This window comes from Strix uralensis, chromosome 5, assembly GCF_047716275.1.
Source record: "Strix uralensis isolate ZFMK-TIS-50842 chromosome 5, bStrUra1, whole genome shotgun sequence".
Classification (NCBI taxonomy): domain Eukaryota; kingdom Metazoa; phylum Chordata; class Aves; order Strigiformes; family Strigidae; genus Strix; species Strix uralensis.
Window position 1 is genome coordinate 7,882,727 of NC_133976.1, and position 25,008 is coordinate 7,907,734.

Here is a 25,008-nt window from a genome sequence, read left to right on the forward strand (position 1 = left end):
GTCAAATGACTCTTGACAAACAGTGTTTGAACACCCACTCCTGCCTAAATTCCATGGTCACTTGACCATCAGATAGATCTTCCTTTGTAAGTGCAAATGCTCAAAAACTATTCAGATTTTTTCTTCCATGGCAGGTAAATATCTGCACAAGTCTGAACAAGAAGCTGCTCTGTTCCACGTTATCTGCTGATCTGGCTGCTCTGTTCTGTGACTGACAGCCTAGAAAACAAGCTGTTGCTGTTTACAGAGTTTACTGGGTCTGCCCAGAGATGTCTCCTCCACAGCGTGTGCATATTCAGCTCTTACTGGGTTTTGACATTTTGAAAGAAACTTGGAAAAAAAAAATAGAACCCAGCACAATTGAAGCACAAGAAGCAGTCACTGCCCTTAAGTGAAGATTTTTTGAGGCTGGCTGCTCACAGAAGGAAGTTGAGAAATTTCCAAAACTTTTCTGGGAAAACAGGGAGTAATTTCCAAACCGGGACTTTCTGAGCTCAGAAGACTGTCAAACAGGGCAAGATTAGTGATGACTAACTATCTTTGAGAGTCTGGGAAAAAGTCTGAATCAGTAATGGCTCCCATAAAAGAAAGGGCTAACACCAGTCAGCTCCATCTTATGTCAGTGAGGAGCACAGCTTGCTCGCACTGTGATAAGAAGTCTTTTAAGAATCAGAGAAAAAGATTCTTAGTGATGTTGTTGGATGGGATTAGCATTTCTGCTCAGTACCTAGAAAATACCATAAAGGTAGTGCCTCACAACTTCAAAACGCCAAATGTATTTCAGGTAATCACTTCCAGGAATAAAAAGGCATTTCATTCCATGGTCCATATATTCACTAAGTCTTCTGGCAAGACTTGTCTCAAGACAAATGAATTTAGTCTCCCAAAAGGATGTCAAAACAAGAAAAAGGAAAAAAATAATGATTCAGGTTGCATTTGAACTAGTGGTCATGAGGTCACTTTCCTCCTGGCTCCTTTTAAAACACCAAACCCCTTAATTTTTAAAATGTTTCCAGCAGGATCACAAGTGGTTTTGTATTTACTGCCTTTCCCTCTCTTTCTAGTGAAATATCTCAGTGTGTTTATTTTATTCCTGCATTTAGAAAGTGTTTGTTTAATCCGGTCACTTGTGCTGCATTTATTTTATATCTGAAAATGTCTACCCTCCATGCTTGTTATATATGGAAGGGTTCTTTTGATACAGATTTATTAATATACAGGGGAAAGGCTCCAAACACAATTTCTGTGTGTCCTCTAGACCACTTAATTCCTGTACTGTGGTGGAAATTATAATATTTAAAAGACTGAATAACAATCTGAAAACTGAACTGGGAAAGCCATCTGCATCAGTTCCTCAAAGCTGGTTAGATATCCAGAAATAAGGTTTACTGACTGGAGAATGGCCCTAGAAAACAGAACTGCTGAGTTCTGGTCTTAGTTCTGGTACTGCCTGTTTAATGAGTCTTGGCCAAATAACTTACTCAGCACATCTCAGTATTTCTATCTACACATGGGGGTAAAAGGCCTACCTAGCCACTTCATAAGCATTTTGTGAAAAACAAGTTTTTGCAAACTGGCTGCAATAATTTTGAGCAAGATTACATATGTAGTTGTCTCAGGAAATCCATACATTTTCCAGCATCAGTAACAAAACAAGACTGCAGGTTAAAGTTATCAACTCTTCTCAGCATGGTAATTCATTCTGTTGAATGCAAGAGGAAATGCAGAGTCTGAGATTCTTGGATTAAATGGTACTGTTTGAAATACAGTGTTTAGGATCTTCTCCATAAGGTCGCAAGAATGCAGCCTGGGTTTAGTAACCCCTTAATAAATTCTAATTTGTTAAGTGTCACTGGGTTACGCAGAAAGAAAAGTAAGCTTGAAACTATGTTAGATTACCATCTGCCCAAATGTTGAAATTATTGTGAAATTCTGCTTAACAGGAAACTGGCCGTTTGCTCTGCTTGTTATTCTTTCATATGTTGCTGGGACATACTTGGAGTTCACTTGAAATGTCTCAAATTGCTTAACTGGAAGAGATCTAGCAATGAGAGCCTGTCTGAAGAACTAGCTGCAATGGTTCAGGATTTTGTTTTACTTCAGGTTTTTTCTTTCCCCTCCTCAAAGTGAGGGACAAACAATCAGTATATGTTACTTCCAGCTGCTTTGACATAGATGCTGTTTAAGGTCGAAGAGCTGGATTCTGAACATTTAAAACCAAAGCTGGTGTGAGTTTCCCAAAGATTTTGTTCCATGTCAGACAGGACTCTAAATCTGGTAGGATTAATTTAGGGGAAAAATCTCAACTCTTTTAACAATATGTGATGCTTCCCGCCAAACTAGCCAGGGCACCCTGGTTCACTCTATGTAGGCCTAAAGAGAGTCACACCTGTAGGATTTGTGTTCATCTAAGGAATTGGAATTTGTCCTGCCCATGCTCTGCCAACCAAGTGTAACTCAGCTCCCAGCTAGAAACAAGATTAGCTTGAGGTAATGACCTTTACATCTGTTTGCAGGACACTAGTTTAGGAGCTTTACGCACATGATTCTGTGCCTTTGAAATCAAAATTTTTGCAGCTAATATCAAAAAGCATAGATGCAATCTTAAGAGTCCTGTTCAACCTGAGATTCAGCTGAACAGGGATACTCAGTTGTCCTAAATTCAGTGGTATGTTCCAGCCTAAATGCAAAGCTTTTTCAGTCTTGTCAGCTGAAACATTTGGGGATTCTCTTAAATAATGTGAAAAGCACTGTCCTTTAATGCAGAGGACTAGGAACTTCTTAAGGAGAATAACTTTTTATTTTAAACTTTGCTCTGCCTAAATTTGTATCAACTAAAATGTGCCCTTTGTACAACTCTGCTTAAAAAACATTTAGTTGGACCAGGCCATTTACAGCAATCACTGAGAAATACTTTTCTTGGTTGATCTAAACGGGTTCAGGAGCTCAGGGTTTCTGACTGGCTTGTTTTTGAAATGAAACACACATTAGAGATGGAAAAGGGTTTAGTCAGATTGCTCACTATAGGTGCCAAACTGATCTGTCAGGGCTATTGTAGCATCTTAGTTCAAGACAGATAAGGGTGACTCGCACTGTGTGCTCCCCAGGATTACCAAACCTCCAGGATTACCGCCTAACTCAGCAGTCATTGTGATGCCCGAGTTAGGTGGTACCCCAAGGTGGCAAGAATCAGTGAAAAGAGACTCATGCATGATGATGACCTACCAAAGGATGTAGAACATGTGTTTGAAATGGCACATAAGCCCCTTTGGGGAAAGGAAAGAGGAGTACTATGAGTAGAGTCATTATTCTGAGGCATGGGATGATTTCCTCAAAAGCAGCAGCGGGAGCTACTGTCACTGTAGACGCATCAGTTCACAGAGGTAGAAAACTGACTGCTAGAGTTTGTTAAGATCAGTTCTGTTTTTTTGAGCTCCCATGAGGCCTAAAAACCAGACTTGCAACTGCATTCAGGAGTCCTGAACCAGTCCCTTGTGATCTGCCACCTGGGTGCAGTTGGGTTTGGAGGTAATCACACTCTGGCCACCCACCATGGGCAGGTGTCAACCCGCAGCTGAAATTGTGACAATTTGGCATTGGCTATCCCAGCACCTGAGGTGATCGGCAGTGACTCATAGGAAGGCTCTTGGGGAACAACAATTCTCCCATCACTACAAATGAGCCAGTGCTTATGCACTTCACTGGATCAGGGCCAAAGAGAAACTTGTAGTCTCACAGGCTATAAATCTGCTGGTGGCAGTAGACAGGACAGGTGTGGGAAATCTGCAGTCTGCGTTCCAAGCATGCAACCTTTTAGAATTAACTTATTTCTTCAAAAACAAAGCAGGAGTTCAAGAGTTCAGCCTTCACACAATCTATGCTGCCATGCACAACATATCATCTTTAAATCTCAGCAGCAAGACATCCACAACTGCAGAGCTTCTCTGTTTCAAAGAGTAGCCACTTCTATTTTAAACAGCATTTCAACATCAACTAACTTCAAACACTGAAGTTAACTTCAGCTCTAAGAGAAGTCAGAACATTTGTCTCCATCTGCAGTTCCTCTGGCTGGCCCCAGGCTTGATTTGCCTCCCAGATTTTACACTGCTGATACGAATAACCACAAATCTCAGCAGGCAAAATCCTGACCACAATGACCTCATGTTGACTCCAGTAGCACCTGGATCTCACCCAGAACCTAAACCCATGTCAGTGCACATTAGAGGGGAGCTGCTGGACAGACATCCCTGGAGATGCTAAGTCTTCTCCTAGACCATGGAGGGTCAGGATAGCATTCTTCTACCTTCCTCCAAGAATAGGCTTTAAACTCCACTAATATGGCCGATTGCTTTGCCACCAAAGCACATTTACAAATTAAGATCCCTGGCAGTGTCAGGAAGTTGTTATTACGACACCACTTGTCTGCCTGACTTGGATGTAAGGATTTCCCCTTCCACTTCAAACCATTGTGATCCACAGGTGAAAAGGACTAAGAGCTAACTGTTTTAATGCGGATGGTGATGACTGCCACACCAGTGTGGAGGAAGCAGTTAAGACCATGTGTTGAGGTATCTTCTGTGTTCTCAGACAAGACTTCTCATTTCTCTGTGACCTAGAGAAATGCACTGGGATAAACTCAACCATTCCTTTTACAAGGGACATCAAACAGGTTTTAGCAGATGGATGCTTTCCACCGGCTATTTCCACTTCTGATCTGGAAACAGATACTTGCAGATAAAATGTTTTCAGTCCTATTACCCTGAGCCATCTGATCCCATTCTATTCTGTGTTTCATAGACTGAATGTACACTTTCTGGGTGTCTTTTCATCATGTCCAAAATATTCTGAGAAACATTACTGTTGTTCATAGCAAAACCAGTGGAAGATGTGGTTTATCACAGGCTGGAACGGCAAAACTCTGCTTGGTCCAGTTCTTCTGGGCTAAGCACTTGGCAGTGCATTGAATACTAGACTGAAAAGTAAAAGAGTTGCGGGCACTCCAGTACCCCCTAAATAAACATTACTGATAGCTGAGTTATTCCAAATCGGATGGAACTGAAAAATGAAGCAAGACTGGGCTTGTGTTTCTGTGGTCAGATGCATGACAGGATTTTGCAAGTTGATTAGGGTTTTGAGAAATGATAAGGCAGATCTTAAACTTCCTTTTCGCAAGAGTTACCTTATGTCATCTCCAATTCCATGATGGGCAGGCAATATTTGCAATGCATTGCTCATTTTCACTGATTTGTCTCAGTTTTAGCTGGCTATAAGTTCCAGTCCACCAGAAGGCAGAATCTACCTGTTATTCACAGCCTCCTATGGGTGCACAGAGTATCATTACAGTCTTCTCTCAGTGTATCTCAGTGCTGACAAAATTAAAACACCTCTTTAGGCTCATCTGGCAATTCAATCTCACTGCCCATTCACACCTTGTTTTCTTCTCTGAAACTAATTTCAATGGATATTGTCATCCTCCAGCTGAACTCACGTTCAGGTCAGCAAAAGTAATACATGGAGTATGTGAAATTTTTAGTTCTCCTGAACTTCAGGTGAGGAACTTCCATGTTTCTCCCATGAGGCATCGAACAGCTATCTGACGTTCGGTTGCTACTGATGTGTAACTGACAGATACTGTCAACTTAAATGAAAATTCTTGGGCATTTTGTTAACAGTCTTCTGAAACACTAAGCATGGTCACCTCTTTGAATGTCTTACAGCAAATCTGACGATTTGGCTCAAGGGATAGCAGAAGTTCAACAAAACCAATTATTTAAATTGTGATTTTGAGAACTCTGTCCAAATTCAAGCTGAAATACCAATTAGTGATGGAATTTTAATGTTGCCTCTGGCTGGATCTGTGATATAACAGTGACTGTAGAGTCATTTCCTTAGTAATTTCCTTCCAAAGACTAGTCTATTTCCTGAACTTCATGGGCATATAAAGAGATTTGTCAACAACACAGTCACAAACAATGCTGTTTGCAAGGCATGCTCTGGTCAAAGGCTGTGTTTTGTGAAGAAATGATTTTAAGAAACACGATGTCTGTGTTAGCAATGCATTCCTGTTGCTACACAGCAACTACTGAGTCGCATCACTCACACAGTGATTTTACCAGATTCATTCTCACAGCACACAATGGCAAAAACTTTTAAGTTCACCTACCTTGAAAAATCTCCCTTTGCCTCCTGTAAAATGGGGAAGAAAAATTAAAAATATATCATTAAAAATAGAAAAAAAAATTAAGAAAATGGCTGTTCCATTTGCAAAATTCATTTAGCAGCAATTTCCTGTTGTAATTGATTCCTCATGTATTCTTTGGAACCAGTATCTAATGTCAAGTACCAGAATACGTGCAGTGAGCTGGGCAGATTACCAAACAAAAGGTTTGCCTAATACAGGGCCAGAGGATTCCTCATTCTCCTAGTGGATACCCAAGAAGCTACAGGAATAATGCTAGCAAATAAGTAATTTTTTGGGCCAATGTGGATGCTACATTACTAGAAGATCTCTCAGTGACTGCTGCCTCTGAGACTGCAACTCCCCTGACTCTTTCTACAAGTATTCTGGTTATTTTCTAGTAACTAGACTTTCAGAAAGCTAGCTCACTGTCAGCCTTCAAGGGGATGCAAGACACAGGTTTCTCTAACTCCTTGCTGGGTGTTTGGGGGAGTATTTAGCTCCCATACTTAAATATCTAGGTATTTCTATTTATTACCATCTCAGCCTGATGCTGAAGGGCCGGGTAATGTTCAACTCCAGTAGTTAGATTAGTACCTGAGTCTTACTGCATATCTGGCAAACCCTCAAAATCTCATGAGTCCCCTCCTCAATAGATGTAATCCGCATTTTGCATTTTCCATAGGCAATATGCATTTCGTTTGATGCATGCTAAATCACCTCATTTGCCATCAGCTACACAGAAAGCACAGTGCAAGAATGTAATTTATGCAGTGAGGGAGTTTCCACTGCCAAGAGGACCGAGTTTTGCATTCAGGTCTTTTGTCTTTACATCCATTCATCCACCCGCAAAACCTGTCAGCCCACGTCCAGTGGTGTTTCAGTCCTGAGGCTGGGGTAAAGTTCAGAGCTTTGGTGGTACTTCAATTTGTTCTGGTAACACAACAATTTGAAATAAGGCTGCAGACTAAATCACTTGAGTTCTGACAGTCCTTTTCTATCATCTTCCTATTTCCCTCGGAGTGAACTGAAGGGCAGACAAGCTCTCCTCTGGTTCATAGGACGGAGTCCTCGAGCATATCATGATTATGGTTTGACACAGAGCAAAACCCAAAGGATATGCCCTGGCCTGCACAGGGATGAGCATACTGAATTTTAAAAACAATCTTGTAGGGCATATTCTTCATACTTCAGTTCTTTGACCTAAATGCTGCAGTGAGAAGTAGAACAAAAGATCCCTCTTGTTTTGCTTGGATCCTGTCACAAACATGGGTTGTAGTAATTTCTGGTTACAGACAGCAGAGGTGTGGTTTGTTTTGACTGTTTTCATTAAGTTACACATCAAACTACTACAGGAATGTGCGTAACATCCTGTGTTTGTGACAAGAAACAATCACAGCAACAAGGGTTACAGTGGCAGATCTGGATCTGGCTGTACAATTACTAAGTGCTCAAGTTATTCGTTAGGATGAGCAGACAATAGATTCATAACCCTACTGCTGCTTCTCACAATGAGCCTGTTGTTTGATGTGTATTCCCCCAACTGCCAATATGCGATTTCTATAATGTGCTTTTAATTGAGTCCCCCATCCTGACTCTCTGGCTCCATTTTTGTTACATAAAATGATTTTAATGAAGATTCAAATCCCTATGCATTAATTGCTTCTTTAACATGGAAAGTGCCATAGAAGTGCAATGCATTGTTATTTATTAGTGCGGTCTGATGAGATGGCTTGTCTGTTCACATGGCTCCTCATAGCTTCATGGTTGATGGGAAAAAAAATTAAAGCTACATTGTATGAAAGGGGAACAAGGATCATCTGACAATTAGCTCTGACCTGCTCCCACAGTCATGCTCCTAAAAAGAGATCTTTCACAAAAAACACCTCCACTACCCTGAAAAGATTCCTCTTTGGGAACCAGAGATTTACCAAACTCTCTGACCCCTTCCCTCTTCCCAAAGAGCAGGACTTTCAAAGACAATTTTTTTTTTCTGGAAAAGTTTTTTTGAAAGTCTTTAAGCCGTTCTGACCACATTGAGGAATACAGACAGTTGCATATGTAGAAGCTCATGGAGATCATCAGAGGGCCAAGCTCCATTGCCAAAATGAATGCATATAAAGTCACTGGAGGAGAACCCACTGCGTATGGACTTCACCTAGGAAACCGCATTCATCACCTAGATTTTCTCTGGATTTACGTCATTCCCCAGGGTCTTGGATATCTGTGTCAGCACAAACATGATACACATTTATGTATGCAAATTGTTGGGCAGTGGAATCTGCTCCATGCATGAAGAGGTCTGGTTTGAGAGCCTTCTGTACCTATTTTGCACTGGTATGAATGATGAAAACTGTGTAAAGACATCTTTCTCCTGCAACTGGGGAAACCCCTACACTTCCATACAGCCATTTTGGATTTGACAAATCAAAAGACGTAATGCAACATGAGGAAGCACGAAGTGAGAGAAGATGGGTGCTTACCTGCAAGATGTATGCAGCCAGTTCAAACACCACTTCACTGTCAACCTCAATGAGTTCCTTGAAAGGTGAAGAAAACAAGAAAGAAAAAGAGGTGAGTCTGAGCCCCTGTAAGGATGTGCATCTCCTCCTGCACGGTGAAGCGTGCAGTGCCAGTTTTCTCCCCTGGCTAGGCTTCAAAGCATTCCCTGTGATCCTGGAGACCAAAGTGAGGGAGAACCTGCCCACTCAGATGTGGAGAAAGCCAAACATTCAGTGTAATGGCTTGGTAAATGAAGCATAACTGGATGTGGCATGAAGGGATTCCTTGTGAGTAGGGAGGAGAAGGCAGGTGGAAGGGGGAAGATCAGGGTAATTTTTATTTTCTTGTGTGATTTAGTGAAAGGTAGTCTGGGAAATAAATTTTTTCTCCCCCAAACGTCACCCGTGCTTCAGGGGAGCACAGCCTTGTCCTTGGCTCACAGAAGCAAAGAAATGAGAAAATTTGTCTTCACTGAGGTTGTGTCAGAGCCCCCGCAGAACTCCTCTGTCCCTTGCCCAGGGTAAAGTCACAGGAAAAAGAGACATATTCCCTCTTGCAGGACAGGAGCTCTGGCTTTGGCCCCTTCACCCCCATGAGCACTGGGGCTGGGGGTGCTTTGAGAATGAGCTGTGACAGCAAATCTTACGGTCACATGAAGGACACTGATGGTCCCATGAGATCCTCTTGCGTCCTTCTGCTGTGCCTGACACAGCAGTAACAGAACCAAGTGGTGCCAGCACTGCTCCGTCTGCATGTGTGGGATGCAGACCCAGCATCAAAGATGCTTGGGATGGGAGGCACGAGCTTTAATCTTGTGGCCAAGCGTGCTCTCCCCGATACTCTGGTCCCTGATTTTGGGAAGATAGTGGGCTTTTACTGAGATACTGTTTAGGCCTCTATTCTGCAACTAGAACTCCTCTGTTGTCTCCTACATATGTGGCCCTGTAAACTGGGTCACTGTTAAGCTCACTCCCGTGGTGGCTTTTCTGTTGTATTTATTTAAGCTGCTGTTTTTAATATTTTATTTCATCTGGCAAGAAACGAGTGATCTAAATATAGATCACTGCTGTGATCCATGCTCCAGCCAAGTCATGGCCACACCTCATTTACAAGCCACAATCGCTGCGTTGGCTTGTCTCTGGCAAAATCAAAAACAAAGGGAACAAAACAGAGGATAAGATCCAGGTGTCCTTGGCTTTCACCAGTGCCAGCTTTTTAAAATAAGCATTTCCTTCACCTCCTTCATAACAACTCCTTGGGGAGTGAAGACCAGCTCTGCTACAGGCGATAAACACACCTTCCCCTGTTCAGCTAAACTGCCTGATTCACGCAGGCACCTGCACTAACGATGTGCTTATGCCAAGGGAAGCGGCTGGTGCAAGATGTCGATTCAGCTGCAGGCTGGGCCAGGCTGGGGCAGTCAGACATATCCTACAGAAAGGGGCGATGCGGAGTAGAACCAGTGCCTGGTCTTCCTCCCATCTTGAAGCACCAGGCATCGCATGGACAAACCAGACTCTGCAACCACATGTCGATGCTATGGCAAGTCTGTGCTAGTAGGTAAAGTGGGCCCGAGCACGTTCTCTGGCCCTAAGGGTACGAGGCACAGTATAGCTCATGACTATACACTCTTCCTCCCTCCCCCAGTCCCAGAGGGGGTTACCTCAGCTGTTCTGCCTTTGGGAACAGGTGCTCATCCCTGAATAGTGCCCGAGCAATGCCTGGGACAGGGCTAGTTGGCACAGGCCAAAACCCATGCCAGAACATGGTAGTAATTAAAGAGTCTGATCGAGGGACAGTGCCTGACGCCAAGCCCTGTCTTGTTTGGTGGCTTGGCCTTTCTGGGCAACAGTGGCTTGCTGGTCCTGTGTGAGGGTTTGGGGGTGTGTGTCCATGATTGTCTCATTATACAGCAAGGTGGGCGAGGAGGAGAGGTGGGCACAGCCAGAGGAGTACAGCACCTAACGCAGAGCCAGCTGGTGACCCAGTGGACCAGCAGCCCCAAGCTAAACAGGCCTCAGTTTTATTCTTTCCCAACTTGAGCAGCCCTGTGCATGGGGACATTTGAGGGTGTGTGTCTGGAGAATCAACGGGGGAAGGTCTGCAGTGCTAGCATAGTGTTACGAACTACACTTATATCAAACACAGGATGGTCTTTCTGGGCTGTGAGGGAGCCTGGGGTGAAGGTATCCACGGGAAGTCCAACAAGGAAACTTTTGGTGCAACCAGGAAGCTTTCAAGGTTTGGGAGAATGCAACACCACCCACTAGCTGCAGGGATGATAAGCACTGGCTGTGCTTAGACACTGACTCCTCCTTTCTACACCTTGAGGGATCCTCAGAATCACAGAATCATCTAGGTTGGAAAAGACCTTGAAGATCATCTAGTCCAACCATTAACCTAACACTGACAGTTCTCAACTCTCAATATCCCTCAGCACTATGTCAACCCGACTCTTAAACACCTCCAGGGATGGGGACTCCACCACTGCCCTGGGCCTAACAACCCGTTCTGTAAAGAAATATTTCCTAATATCCAGTCTAAACCTTCCCTGGTGCAACTTGAGGCCATTCCCTCTTGTCCTATCGCTTGTTACTTCGTTAAAGAGACTCATCCCCAGCTCTCTGCAACCTCCTTTCAGGTAGTTGTAGAGGGCGATGAGGTCTCCCCTCAGCCTCCTCTTCTCTAGACTAAACAACCCCAGTTCCCTCAGCCACTCCTCGTACGACATGTGCTCCAGACCCTTCACCAGCTTCGTTGCCCTTTTTCAGACACGCTCGAGTAATTAAAAGGCATGCTGGCTGGGTGCTCGCCCTGTGTCTTAGCAGAGACTTTGCACCCAACTTTCAAATTCAGCGCCTTGTTTAATAGCACAGCATGGCTTACTGTGGCTGGAAGTCAAATGGGGAAGGACCCGCATGGGAGACTGGGAATCCAGCAAGGCTGTTTTTGGATAGAGATGGCAGTCAGCTCGAATATGTGCAAAGTAATGGTTTCAGGAAAGGTCAGACGAAAATAGGCCAACCTAGATCTGTAGGCACTTTTTTTCTTTTTCTCTTCTTCTTATTAAGATTTCCCCCCAAAAAGAACAACAGTGTAAGCTTTTCCTGGCAGTACTTCAAAAAGGAACTTTCCCCAGGAATGAAAATGTGATGCTCACAGAGCTTGTTGCTGGAGAGGGCTGACTAAGCACATCTAATTGCAGCCTTGCCAGAGAGCAAAGCTCTGCACAGCTCAGCTCAGCAGCCCTGCCTCTTTCCTGAACACTGGAAAAAAGGCATTTTCTGGCTTCTACCCTGCATCTTAGGAGATGCAAAGTTAGTCCCTGCATTTTAGGACATGCAGATGTCAGGAAGCGAGGCTCCAGATTCGGTGTAAGCTAATTGGCTTAGCAGGTCACAAACCTGCAGAGGATTGTGGCATGGTGGTACAATCACTCCCTGACTACAGCTGTCTTTTCCTACCACTTCCTCCCTGGCAGATGGAGGTGAGTCACCAGGCATGGCCTCTGCCAGCAGAGAGGGAGGTAGAAGGGATCCTCCCAGGGAATCCCAGCTGCTGAAAAACCTCTCCCAGTCCCACACATCGAGCCGCCTATCCAGCCTGCCTGGCTGAGTCCACATGCAGCCAGACTCCACCTCGGTGGGTTCTGGGCCTGCTTCATTTTCTGGGCCTGCTTCATTTTGTGGGCCCTGCCTTTTCACTTGTACGGTTGTCTTGCAGCATTGGAGGGATCAGCTTCGCAGCTCTGGCATGGGCACTCTGGCAGGGAAGTGGAGTTTGTGCCAGGGCACCCTTATCTCTGGCACACAGAGTGCCTTGCAAGGGACAGCTCTGAGTTACAGTGCCGGTGACAGCAGGCTGGTGTTTTCAGTAGCCTACCAGACAGGTGTATCTCTGGTACAAAACATATTTCTCAGTGCATGGCCTGTTCCTTTACAAAGTGATCTTCAGTATAACCCCACAGGCACCCTTCCTGCCCCCACACGCACATACACCCACAAACTCACTCCCCCAGTCCCACCAACTCCATCACAGTCACACACACGTAGTCATACGCATCCCTAACACACGCTCACAGATGCACAAACTCTTCCAGTCCCACATGCATGCAGTCACACACCCCTCACACACTCAGCCCCCCATGCCCACCCCCACGCTCGCACTCACACCACCTCACGCACTCACTCACACTTTCTCGCAGACTCTCTCACACACACCGACAGTCTCACAGACACAAGCACTTCCCCTCTCACAGACTCACCCCCCACACTCGCTCCCGCCCCCGCCGCCTAACTCAGAAGATGGCGCCCGCACCGCGGCCCGCGCGGCCACTGCCGCCCTCTTCGGGCGGGAACCCCTAACGACACCCCCTCAGCCCAGAGCCGGCCTCCCTCAGCGTTTTTTTAATACAAACCCAGACATTTCCTTCTAAATACAAGACAGTTTATCATTTTAGCAGCTGCAGATTCCCTCCTGCCAACCACAAGAGTTACCTGCAGGGGTGTTTTACCTCAGAACCTCTCTCCAACAGGGAAGCTGCTGCCAAGCGCCGGCGTGGTTAGAGACAGAGGAGTGAAGGAGGGTGGGAGGAGGAGGTCGTATCTCGAAGTTGGGGTGTATCTAATGTAAATTTTGGGGCAGAGAATGCAGACCCAGGTGTCTCAGCCCACCCCAGTGCCACCCAGAGCTCCCCAAGTCCTTACCTTGTAGATGCAGGACTTGGCGTTCAAGAAAAACAGCTCAATGGTGGCATTGTCCTTTAGATAGGAGATGCTTTCAATGTAGAACCTGAAAGAGAAAGCAAGAGAGGTGAGACACAAGGGGGAACTAGGGCAAAACATAAAAATGCACTCATTACCTGAAAAATGTGGTCAATGGAGTCACGATGAGTGTACTAAAAATGAAGTTTCTTTGTTTCTGGCAGACTGGGGTGGTGAAAGAGGCTTGTGCATGCTCCAGGACACGATCAGTCACTATCACCCCAGCCATACCAAAGGAACTGGATCATCAAGTGAATGATTTAGTTTCTAAACAATCCTTTGTTTTGTTTTTGAACTTCAAATAGTAGTTTTTCCTGTTTGCTTGTAAACTTCCCTTCATTCTCCATCACATTTTGGCATTTTTTCTTCACTCCTTTACCTAACTTGCCCATTTCCGTGCTGTTAACCTGCATCTTGTAAAATATTCACCAACGGAAATCCACTTCTGGATTCCTTCCCTGTCCCTCAGCTCTGCATAAGGCAAATTTTATTAAGGTTTCTTTACATATTTTAGCAGCTAGCACGTAGCAGCTACGGTTGCAGAGCAAGAAACCAGCAGTAGTTAAGGACCTTGCACAATTTACCAGTACCGTGAGTAGCGATGCTGGGGAGGACTGGGAATGCCAATGATCTAATTTTTTTTTTTGAGCTGAAATGACTTCTCAGAACTCAGTAGAAAGCTGACCAGTCCAAACCCTCGGTGTCAGAAAAACCCACTCTCTTGCATTGGCTGAATACCCCAAATATTTGCAATTATGTTGAAAGCCCATGATATGTATGAATTTATTCTGTACTCCATGTCCTGCCTGCTTTGAAGATTTGATCCTTTGGCAGTGAACTCCATGAGAGTTTTGCCACAGGCTTGAACCGACTCTAGCCCTTAATTCGGCCTTGTGACCTTTTGGGGAAAAAAAGCTGAGGATACTGTCAAAGTTAATGACTGATCGTTACATATAAGTATGTTTTGTGTTCCTGTAATGCCAGGGAAAGCCTGGATAGGTTCAGCAAATCATTAAGGTGAATTTTGCTTTTACTTCATGATTTAAGTAAGGAAAAAAAAATACATCTATCTGCCTACTGTGTTTTATAGTGATCTTTAAGTTGCAGTACAGTGGCAGCAATATTCCTTACATAAATTCCAGTACTATCGTGCCTTGTCAGAGGCAATTAGAATAGGGAAGGTGCCAGGGAAATGCTGTCTGCATGAGGAACTTAAAAAAAGGAGATACCTTAGAAATTTGGGTTCAGATGCGGGGTCCAGTTACAGAGAAACCTTGCTCCCTGTCTGGTAGTGAGGCTGAGAGACCTGCTGAGGCTCCTGGGGCTTCACACAAGCACTGGAGGGCTTGTCCATGTTGAGCTCTTTGCAGAATGCAGGGCCTTAAATGTAACTGCTTAGGGGTAAAGGTCAAAGCTTTGTAGTGCTCCTAACTGTCTTCTGAAGACTTCAAAACAGTTTATTTCCTGACAGATACAACCAACTACGTGCTTACTAGAGTGAGAGAAACATTTTGAGGTCTTCTTCTTCTCCTGAAGTCCTTCTGCTATTATCCCTCCTCCTCCCTCTCAGGAAGAGTTCAAATCAGAAATAAAAGCCCAAATAAGAAAAACAAAAAACGTTTGAATGTAGCATCATGAAGCACAAAATTTAAACTTTTTCTTAATTTGTTTTCTGGTTTCCACTGGGTTTCACCTCCTGTCCTTGAAACTGCCTCTCTTTCTTTTTTTTTGGCAAATAAAAATACACATGGCTTCAGAAATGCAAAAAAAAGATGCCGCATTAAAAAAGGAACCATCTTACTAGATCTTCTCTCTGAGTGCAGCTGGCTTTCCATCTGCTGAATTCATGGAGAAAAATGATAATTTTACACATTCTATGATTCTTGAAGAACCTTCTCTGCTTATCACCACTACCAGTGCTCTCTAAGTTGTGACGGTAGGATCTTTACTTCCAGGGTCAGAAGAAAACAGGAGCATTTATTCCATTTTTGAATCCCAGTGTGAAGGTTAGCCAAAATGCTTTTTGTTTCATCAGATCAAATGACACCATCCTCATCATCACTAGAGGGCGATATTGCGTTTCTTAAGGCTGCAAGGATCTTTCCCAAGGTTTTTTCCACATAGGCACACACCGAGATCATTTTCTGTACAAAATTGAGTGTCTCAGAGCACAGAGCTTGCACATGATACTTCATCTTCACAAAGAAAACCCAATTCTCAAGTGATCTCCAGAGTGGAGAGTGTGCTGGGGAGCTACTGGCTCTCACACATGCACCCAGACAAATGCAAAACACGTGCACCAGGAAATTGGTGCTACTTAAAAGAAAACAGATTTTCAGAGAGAACTCTTATGGGATTTTCTGTGTGGCAAGCTCAGAAAACCCGAACTGGAGCAGACTCCCCTGAATTCACAGCCAGTGCTGCAACAACAGAAAGGGGAGGGAGAGACACGTTTTTTGCACTGATGGTGAATCAGACCTCCTCCTGTTACCACCTTTTCCAAATACGGTGAAGGAAACCGCACTTTACAATGACCAATGTCAGTGACGAAGGAGGCAGGAAGAAGCGTCCAGCTGCTAAGGCAATGAACCAAGCAAAAAATCTGGGTTAAATTCCTGACTTGGACACAGGTTTCCTTCATGACCTTCAGAAAATCATTTAGCTGCTTGGGGCGGTTTTGCTGTGTTTAGAAAATACTCCTCCCTCCTCTGCCCCTCTCTGTCAGTTTTGCCTGTTCAGTTTATAAGCCCTTTCTTACAGCATGTTTCAGGATCATCAGTTTTAAGGGGCAACTCTCAGATTTCTGTTGAGGACTCCCCTGGGAGCAGCATTCCTCCATGTGTGAAGCTGATACGTCCAGGAAATAATGGAGAGGCTGGACAGAGAAACTGGCAGTACAATGTGTCCCACACCTCTGCTCCACTACCTACATCTCTTGCAATACAGCCAACGAACAGCTCTGCCTCAAGCAACTCCTACAAGAGGTTCCTTGATAGCCAGCAACTATTGCTATGAGAAATCAGGTGCCCAAAATAAGGGGGAACACCCCACAAGACTTTGTGAGTGTAAAAATCGAAGAAATAATTTTTGAAAAAGTTTAAAAGATCAGCCAATGTTAATCTATTTCTGTATTCCCCATCCCTCCCCACCCCTAGTAACTTATAATTCATCAACTACATTTTCTAAGCATTAATTAAATAGACCAGTGAATATTTTGCTGGGTAATGAACACAAAGTGCCTATCTTGACTGCTCCCTCTCAGCAGCAGGAAAATAATAATGAGTACTGCAGAAGGTATCTTGGAAGTCTTCAGAAGCTGCTGCATCTGAAATGTTTAAGGCTTTTTAGCTGCAAGGACATGTTTCGTACGGATCATATTGCTCTATAGTAAGTGTTGGTTAACTGACAACTTGCTGAGACAGCTTAAGCCCCCTCACACCGTGATGAATGGCAATTCCCATCATAACCAGCCAAGCACAGACATTTATACAGTGGTGCCTGTGAGAAGCAGCTGTGGAAAGTCCCGATCCTTGGGTGATGGGAAACTGGCACTACTGCAATTTCTCCCTTGCATTACACACAGGCCCACCTCCGACTTGCAGCAGGGAGAAATGCCTGACTGGGCCCTGGACTCACCAGTTTGATTAATGGTCGTTCAGGCAATGGAGAATCCCTGGCTGCTGCTGCCAGCCTCATATGCAAGTTGTGTGTGTGCAGATGGGCAAATTTAGCAGTGTTGGGAAGATGCTTGATCACTAGCGCTTCGTCCTTGCCGCAGGGATAGGAGACCTCAGAACTATCTGGGAAACGGCCTCCAAAAGCACCTGAGATGGGGGCGTGCTTGTGGGGACAGTGAGAGCTGAAAGGAGCAGCACTCCCTATTTCCACACACCAAAAGAAACTGTCAAATAAATATTTAGCATTGCCTCTAATACACAGCCCTGGACGTATCCCATCAGCCTGAATTTGGCCATCTATCACCCAGCAGGGACCAGGCTCTGAGCAGTCGTGTTCCTGACTGTGCAAATATACTGTCATAGCATTTGAGATCACAAGTCCATGTGTCTATTTCCAAGCAGAACCTGCCGAGTGGTAAACATATTTCACTGTGGTCTTCAACACAATGATATTTGGGATCATGAACCCATCAAATGGATGTCTTGTCTACTTCAGGTTTAGATCTGTCCTGGGGCAGTGATATCATCCTACTTCTTGTGAAGCTTGACTCTGGTGGGAACCAGCTAGTCCAAAGGGCTTTTATCCAACAACAAAACCATTTTTTCACCAAAAACACTCCAACACTCCCATTCTTCTGCCATGGTGTTTTCTTCCAAGAAAATTAAAAGAAAACATTGAAAGGGCTTTGGAAGACCTCAGAAAGGTTTCAGCACTTTGTTTCTCTGAAAAACAGCATCTTCTTGAGGAGTGCTCCTACCAGAAAAAACTGTTATTGAAACTAGAGCCCTGACTAGGACAAAAGGTCCCTCCGCCTTCTGGAGAGCCCAGACCAGGCAAGGGCATAGCAAAGCACTCTCTTGTTACTCTCCTATCAAGCCTCACTCCTCAGAAGTCTTGATGCTTTCAGAGGAAGGCGGTGGGGTGGCCACAGGGGCACAGGAGGCAGCTGGGCAAGGGGCATGTCAATGCGTGTGGCTCTGGTGTGCTGGTACAGTCAAAACAGAGGCGAACGGTACCAGGCAGTGATGGGGAGGCCAAGGATGGCACTGAGGATATTTGCTGCTGGTCAAGGTGACCACGACGGTGACCGCAACTGATAACATTGTGGCAGTGATTGTTGGGTGAGTTCCTGCCCTTTCCAAAGGGCAGGAGGTGGGGACTCAGTATTGGCAAGGGGGGGTACCTTCCCTCCAGCCCTGTGGTACTGCTTCCATGCAGGGAGGCAGAACATCCTTCTTGGGCCTATTAAGAATAGGAAAGGGGAAAAATTCCAGAATAGCAGTCCCAAGTGGCTCTTCTGTCCCCTGGTGAAAGCGTTATTTTTCCCATGAAAAAGGAAAATAAAGGGTAAAACCAGATTTCATGGAAGAAGTCAGAATGAAGCAAAAGGATTTTGGTTTTGATGTGCAATCACCTTCCCCGGTGTTTCCTCCTGCCCTGGGTGGGAAATGCGCTCAGACACAAGAGAAAGGATTGAAATGGGCAGAGGTGTCTCCTGTGTCCTTCCCAGCTGGCTGACTCCATCCTGGTTAGGATGCAGGACAGAGCTGTCAGCAGAGCTCGGTGGCTCTGTCAATGGACTGCCTCTTATTTCATGATTACAAAGCAATGGATAAAGGAGAAGACCCCTTTTCTGCCTCACCCATCCTGGGGTCTGGCTCATTATCCCTCACCATGTCATTCAAAACCTCAGAGGATAATTTGAAAAATATGAAGTCATTTGCTAAGCAGGAAAAGAAAAATCACATGCAGTGGTATAATGGACTTAAATGCAGATGTCATTATGTCCAGTGTCTCATGCTAAATGAGTATTCTGAGCAGCTCAGGCTGCAGAGCTCCTTTTATGTTCAGCCCTGTTTGCTAATAGTCATGGGTGCACACTTTTATGTGCTGACACTTAAAGCAGACAATGGTCATGCTAAATAGTTGGCCTGTTAAGTAATCAGCCAGGAATGAAAATCGGCAGTGCTAAAAAGCTCCATTTACCTCCCCTTCTGCATTCATTTTGATTCTGATCCCATGTCCTGTCCCCTGGGCTTGTGCCGTGCTCAGGGCCGGTTAGTCCAGCACCTGGGTTTGGTATGCAGGGGACAAGGACGCAGCAGGAGAGACCTGTGTCAACTTTTAACTCATTGCAAGGAAGCCACAAAACTGAAGGTGAACGTGAGTCCAGGAATACAGAGAAATGCAGCTAACAAAAGAATAAAGATGTGGGTATTGTTTAACCTGAGCCTGTTTCCTCTCTCTTTCCCAGTGGCTGTACTATACTATGAAGCTGTTTGCACCTTTACCTACCACCCATCCATTCTCCTCAGTGTTTGTAAGAGGTTGGCCCATAGAAGTCCCAGAAAACCATGTGTTTTGGGGATATTTGCTCATTCCTATGCCTCATCTTCTCCATGTACAAAATACTAAGGGATCTGCTTTGGAATATATAGAGACCAGCTCTCTTCCTCTTTTCCAAGCTGTACATGCTGGGGGTCTTTGCAAACCGCAGAGTGCTCCAGTATCAACATAGAGAAGGGAAGGATCCAAGGTGGTAACGCAGGCACGTTCCTCCACCATGTTTGGGGGTACACTGTCTTGCATAGCACCATCCCTCAGTATTTGTAGAGTGTCTTGCATCTGAGGATCTTGAACAATTTTAGGAATAGAAATCCCTCTAGCCATTCCACCATGTTCTCAGCAGCACATGAAGGTTTGATTCAGCTGTGAAAGCTGACATGGGCTTTACTTACTCACTGGCTCTACCCCTTTGTTCAATGCCATGGCGATGGGACTCCTCATAGCAGACCTTTCTGCTTGCTTCACTGATGACAGCAAATCACACCCACTGGTGTAAGGTATAAATGCACAGATTGCAATGAAAATGGAAACAATGTCTGCATGACTTTGACCCAGTCAGAGAATCTGTGTGTAGGCATTGACATAGGTACTGCTGCTTGATCCAAATTAGGTACAAATCCTACACTGACAGCATCCATCATTTCTGCATAGTACCTATCATGCTGTCTAAATGCTTCCCAAAATTAGACAAGACAATGCTGCCAGCATCAACACATTCAAAATGCGGCTCAAAACAACAAATTTTTAGAAGGCTGCTTTTTCTTCCCCCTTGGGTGGCTGAATGGAAAAGAAAAACAACTTATCCCCTTCTCTAAACACAGCTCACTTATACAAATACATTCCCAGTTAAGCAGAAAACAGAAATGATGTTATGGGACTGAAGAGCCAGACTGCTATTAAGATGTGTGTATAATGGATGGCTTAGCTCAGAGCTGTGTGCTAAGTAGCAGAGCCCCATTAGTTCCCTTCCTCAAGCAAAGGTCAGTTTTCACACAAGTAAATCTTCTGACTGGACAGAAGTTTCTCATATCTCTAAAGAGACTCTGAGGAGGAAAGCCTCCCCGCAGGCAATTTATTACACCTTCCCCCTGGTGAACAGAGCAGGGGGCCACCCTGAGAAGGCTGCAATAAATTGTCTGCAGGGAGCCTTGTCTTCCAGCACAAACAAGGTCTGGGCAAGTGTATTTATACACTGCGGCTGGGTGGGAGGAGGGGGGTTGCAGGGCTGCTGGCTTTTGGGATCTTCCTGCTTAGCGTACACACAGCTGATGCACACCAACCAGCAAAACACACGCTGTACAAAGAGATCTGGGTTATGGCACAGCTTTGCTGGACTTTATAGACAGAGCAGCTCACAGCAACCCCTGAAAGCAGCTTGGTTGGGCTGGGCTGGTTATGTGCGTTTCATATTCTGATTTCTGCTATTGTTTCTACAGCACCCCAGCAGTGCATGGAGCTGTAGAGATACAATGTGAGCAGGAGATGGCTCTTTGTCTCCCCTTATGTGTAGCATAAATTGCCCGGGAGCTTGATGCGGGGAGTTACAGGCTCAGTGTCGGTAGTGAGACCAGATGAGGGAGACAGCTGGAAGGAGGTCAGAGAAGAGATGGCTAGCCACAAGGATGAGGACGGAGCACGCCAAGGCACTGAAATCTCAGGGCAGTTCCCTGAACTCTCCTGGGATGATTGAGCTCCATGGCAAGATGGGGTCCAGCACTGCCCTCCTTGTAGCTCCCCTTGCAGCGGGGTCTGCAGCTGACCAGGGAAGAGCAGAGGAGCAAAGTAATTTCTGTATATATGATTTTTCTCCAGCATCTTCTCCTGGGTGTTAGCAGGTGAGATGAAGCATATCCATGGGTGGGAGCGAACTCTGCCACTTCTCTCCCTCTCCCCTGGATACAAAATTTATGTATTTGATAAACTCCTCGGGCCCCTCTCCTCAGTTTCTGTAAACCCCTGTCTCACACCCTGGGGCAGAGAGGGGGTGCTCCTTCTCCCTCCTCAGAGGGGAGAGACAGGAGCTGGTGATTCCTCATTCCCTGCCTGAAGCAAAGAGGTGGAGCGCCACATACCCCTCTCTGGTGGGCAAAACTGTGGATGGAGAAACAGCCCGTTACGTGGGAGACAAATAAATAGCTCTGGTTAATTTAGTGTGGTTCTATTCCGCTCTTCCTGCCACAGCAGGCTGCTGTCATCACCACCCCCTAATCTAATTTCTCAGAGAAGCGAAGCTGAGTGGAATTGAGTGGCACACACAGCCATGGTGTGCTGGGATTGCCACGTGGGTGAGTTGGGGAAGCTGGGAGCAGGATGCTATGAATCTGCACCCCATACGTGTCTTCTGGCCAGTGTGGGAGACAGCAATTCATTTCAGCAACAAGTCGTAAGGTCCGTCTAGTCCTGCAAACAATCCACATTAGTAACCACTGTCTCTCTTCCTTCCAGGGTCAAGTGTTTCCAAATGGTCTCCTGCTTCTTTTATTTTTAACATTAGTCCTTTTCTAATGGAATATGGGTTTAAAGACTGGATATAAAGGAGAGCTGAAAAACTAAAATAGCAGAAGGCCTCATTAGCAGCTGAAATCTGGTGCAATTCCATTCAGGTAGTCAGGCAAAGCCTTGTAGATGGAAATGCCTCCTCAGCCCTGGCTGTGCCAACCCTGTTTGAAATAATATTCTGAATTTATAGGCTGCCCTTGATGCACACAGACAGGATTCATCTGGTGAAAAGAGGTAGCTACAATGTAGATGCCTACATCTGAGCAGGGGTCTCAGGTCAGAGAAGAGACATAGGTATTTTAGACTGCAATTTACTGAATTCCAAAGCAGTCATCTAAAGTAAGTCAGATGCATTGTTCCTGAAAAGTGCCAATTTCTTTCCAGTGGCTATACAGGGAGGCTGCGCTAATTAGCCTTGAGATAGAGCTGTCTACCAGGTAAACATTTCAGGTTTGGTGTCCTGAGTCCCATCTCAGACATCTGTCCCACCTGCCTCAGACCTGGACCACCGCCGGTGCACACAGAGCTACTTCTTTCAGGTTAAAGGAAGCAATGACTCACGTGAGCTTTGCATTCTGTGTTTCAGTGCTGGTCTCTTTTTTCTGTAGTAACTCTGGTAACCTGGTGAAATGTCTGGGCTCAATATTGAGAGTCCTGAGCCCCCATGGCTCCCACGCTGACTTCAGCCTAGCCAGTACATATGAACACATGCCAGACATTGCTGGACACAGGCATTCCTTCGTGGGAATACTGCCGGGCCATAGATACAAACTCTGCCCCACAGTGTATATGAGTATTGAGGATTTATTTCACATTTTTTTCCAAGCCTTTCTGAAAGAAAAGCCTTTCCACGTGAGGGATGTTTTGATTTAGCGTGACGACTTCTGCAGTGAGTTGTCACTGTTCAGCTGGTGGAGCTACCCTGAGAACACACATATTTGTTCCTGGGAAAAGATCCACCAGTGAAGTGAATTTTATTTGCTGAGCTTGTTCATATAAATTAACAGCATGACAAACATCCAGAAGATAAAGAGATCAGACCCATGCTGGTGGTTCCCTAGCTGAGCATTGCTAATCCCACAAGGCCATTGTTTGAGGATGAGAATTCACTGCAAAGCCTGGCCAACTTTGCTTTCCATGAACAAACAGCACGTCTCTGCTCTGGTCCTCTCTCACCTCGAAGATTTACACAAAGGGGGTAACTTTGCCTTCCTTCTCCTGCCTCTGTGAGTCAGAGCAAAATGCTTCCTTCCCTGCCAAAAATATAGCAACCTTTATCTGAACCCCTGCTAGTTCTCTTTTCCTCTGACCTCCTTGCTGCCTGCCTGGGTCTCCACACTTTACCTGCCCTTTGCCATGTACTTTGTGTTGTGAGGTACAATTTCACTGCCCTCTTCCCATCTCAAAACACCTCTGTAAAATCAACTAGTCGAGCACCCTTTGCTTCTCCCAGACCTTAGCTGTGACTCTTATCTGACTTGGTTTATCTGCACTGTAACCCCTCTGAGGCAGGGAATGAGTTTCACCAACAACAAGTGACCAGGGCTTTAGAAAGCCACCCAGGGAAGCTAATTCTGAGATGAGAACTAATATCACTCCCATCCTGTTGCCAGATGTCCCACCTCCCCTGCAAGACACATGGCACTCCCTCTTGCTTTCATGTATGGCTTTAAAGCTATATAAACGGATATTAGCAGAGTCTCATAAAATAACATTGCACAAGAATAGCCATGGGGCGGTTCACAGCTGCCCAGGCAGTTCTGATGGCTTCCTAGCTTCCTATGTTGTTCTCAGTGGAGAGCATCCAAAGAAGCACTAGATGACAACCTGAAGACAGAGATGCTTCAGTTAGCTGTGCAAGTGTACAAGGGCAGAAGCAATTTCTTCTGAACTAATGCTAAGAACATCCTTATAAAATCATCCTTCTTTGACACAGTGCTGTGAAATTTTTGGTCTTTGATTACAGAAGAGAGTAAAGACACTGGACATCAATGTTCAACAATGTCAAACCCCAAGGAAATATGTGTCAAAAGATGAAGCTTCAACAGTGCTGCAGAGATTTAAATAAGGGAGGAGAATTTCAGGCTGCAAAGCTTGTGAAACTTCCTATTTTCAGCACGGTTCTTCCAAGAAGCCTCTGCTTAAAAAGGCATGCTTCCCTTTAAATGTACTTTTAGAGCAATCTAAAAACTATGCATCTTTGGTGGGCATGCTGCCCATCAACATTGCTGCAGGCATGTTAAGGGTAAAAACAATTTGATGGTCACATAAAAGGTGAAAATGGTTCCTCTGTAGCTTCTCCTCTTCACAAACTACCATTTACTGTTCTTGCCTGAAGCTTCATGTCTTCAGTAGTTACCCAGTGCGGTTGAATTGTACTTTTACTGTGACTAGAGGGAAAACCCCACATGATTACTAAATCCTGATACAGTAAACAGATTTCTCTGTAACGAACATCTGGCACATCCAGTTACTTGTATTACTATCTCCCCAATTAGGACCCCCAGCACCAACCTAATCTTTCTCAGCTGCAATGCTTGAGAGAGGTAATGCCAGAAAGGGATCTGCAAACACAGGCAAGCCTTTACCAATTATATAGTAGGTGTCATGGGCACCCAGTCCCTTAAAAATTAACACATTTTTAATTAGGTATGGTACAGCATTAATTATTTCTGCTTTCTACCTCACGGCAGCAGGGGAGAGAGAGGGAGCGTTCTGTTTATGGTATGGATATGGATGGCTCTGCAAGCCCCTGTGCAGTCCTTTATCAACATAAAACCCTGTCTGTAGGTGGGTCTCCTCACAACCTTTCCTTCAGCCTTGCTTTAGTTCCCAAGCCCGAACTGGAAATGCTGGTGACAGATACACGAGGCCTTTCCAACTTCAGCCAGCTGTCCGGAGTCAATTTCTTCTCAATTGCTTTCTGCTCAGATCAGATTTGGGGATGGACATGGGAACTCTTTAAGTGCTGGGAAACTTATTCAACTTCTTGCCAGCATCTGACATAAATAGAGGAAGAAAACCAGTAGAAAAGCCATGGTA

General features: G+C 45.0%; 1 protein-coding gene across 5 annotated transcripts in view; it reads right to left on the minus strand.

Moving 5' to 3' along the window:
• The window catches only part of FRMD4A (FERM domain containing 4A), a 287,785-nt gene that overhangs the window by 67,809 nt on the left and 194,968 nt on the right, over nt 1-25,008 (minus strand). For all 5 annotated transcript variants that reach the window (XM_074869807.1, XM_074869806.1, XM_074869805.1 and 2 more), the window contains exons 5-7: nt 13,387-13,471; nt 8,662-8,718; nt 6,164-6,186 (exon numbers count right to left, since the gene is read on the minus strand). In XM_074869807.1, the coding sequence (XP_074725908.1) occupies nt 6,164-6,186; nt 8,662-8,718; nt 13,387-13,471 (165 nt within the window). The remainder of the gene's footprint in view (nt 1-6,163; nt 6,187-8,661; nt 8,719-13,386; nt 13,472-25,008) is intronic.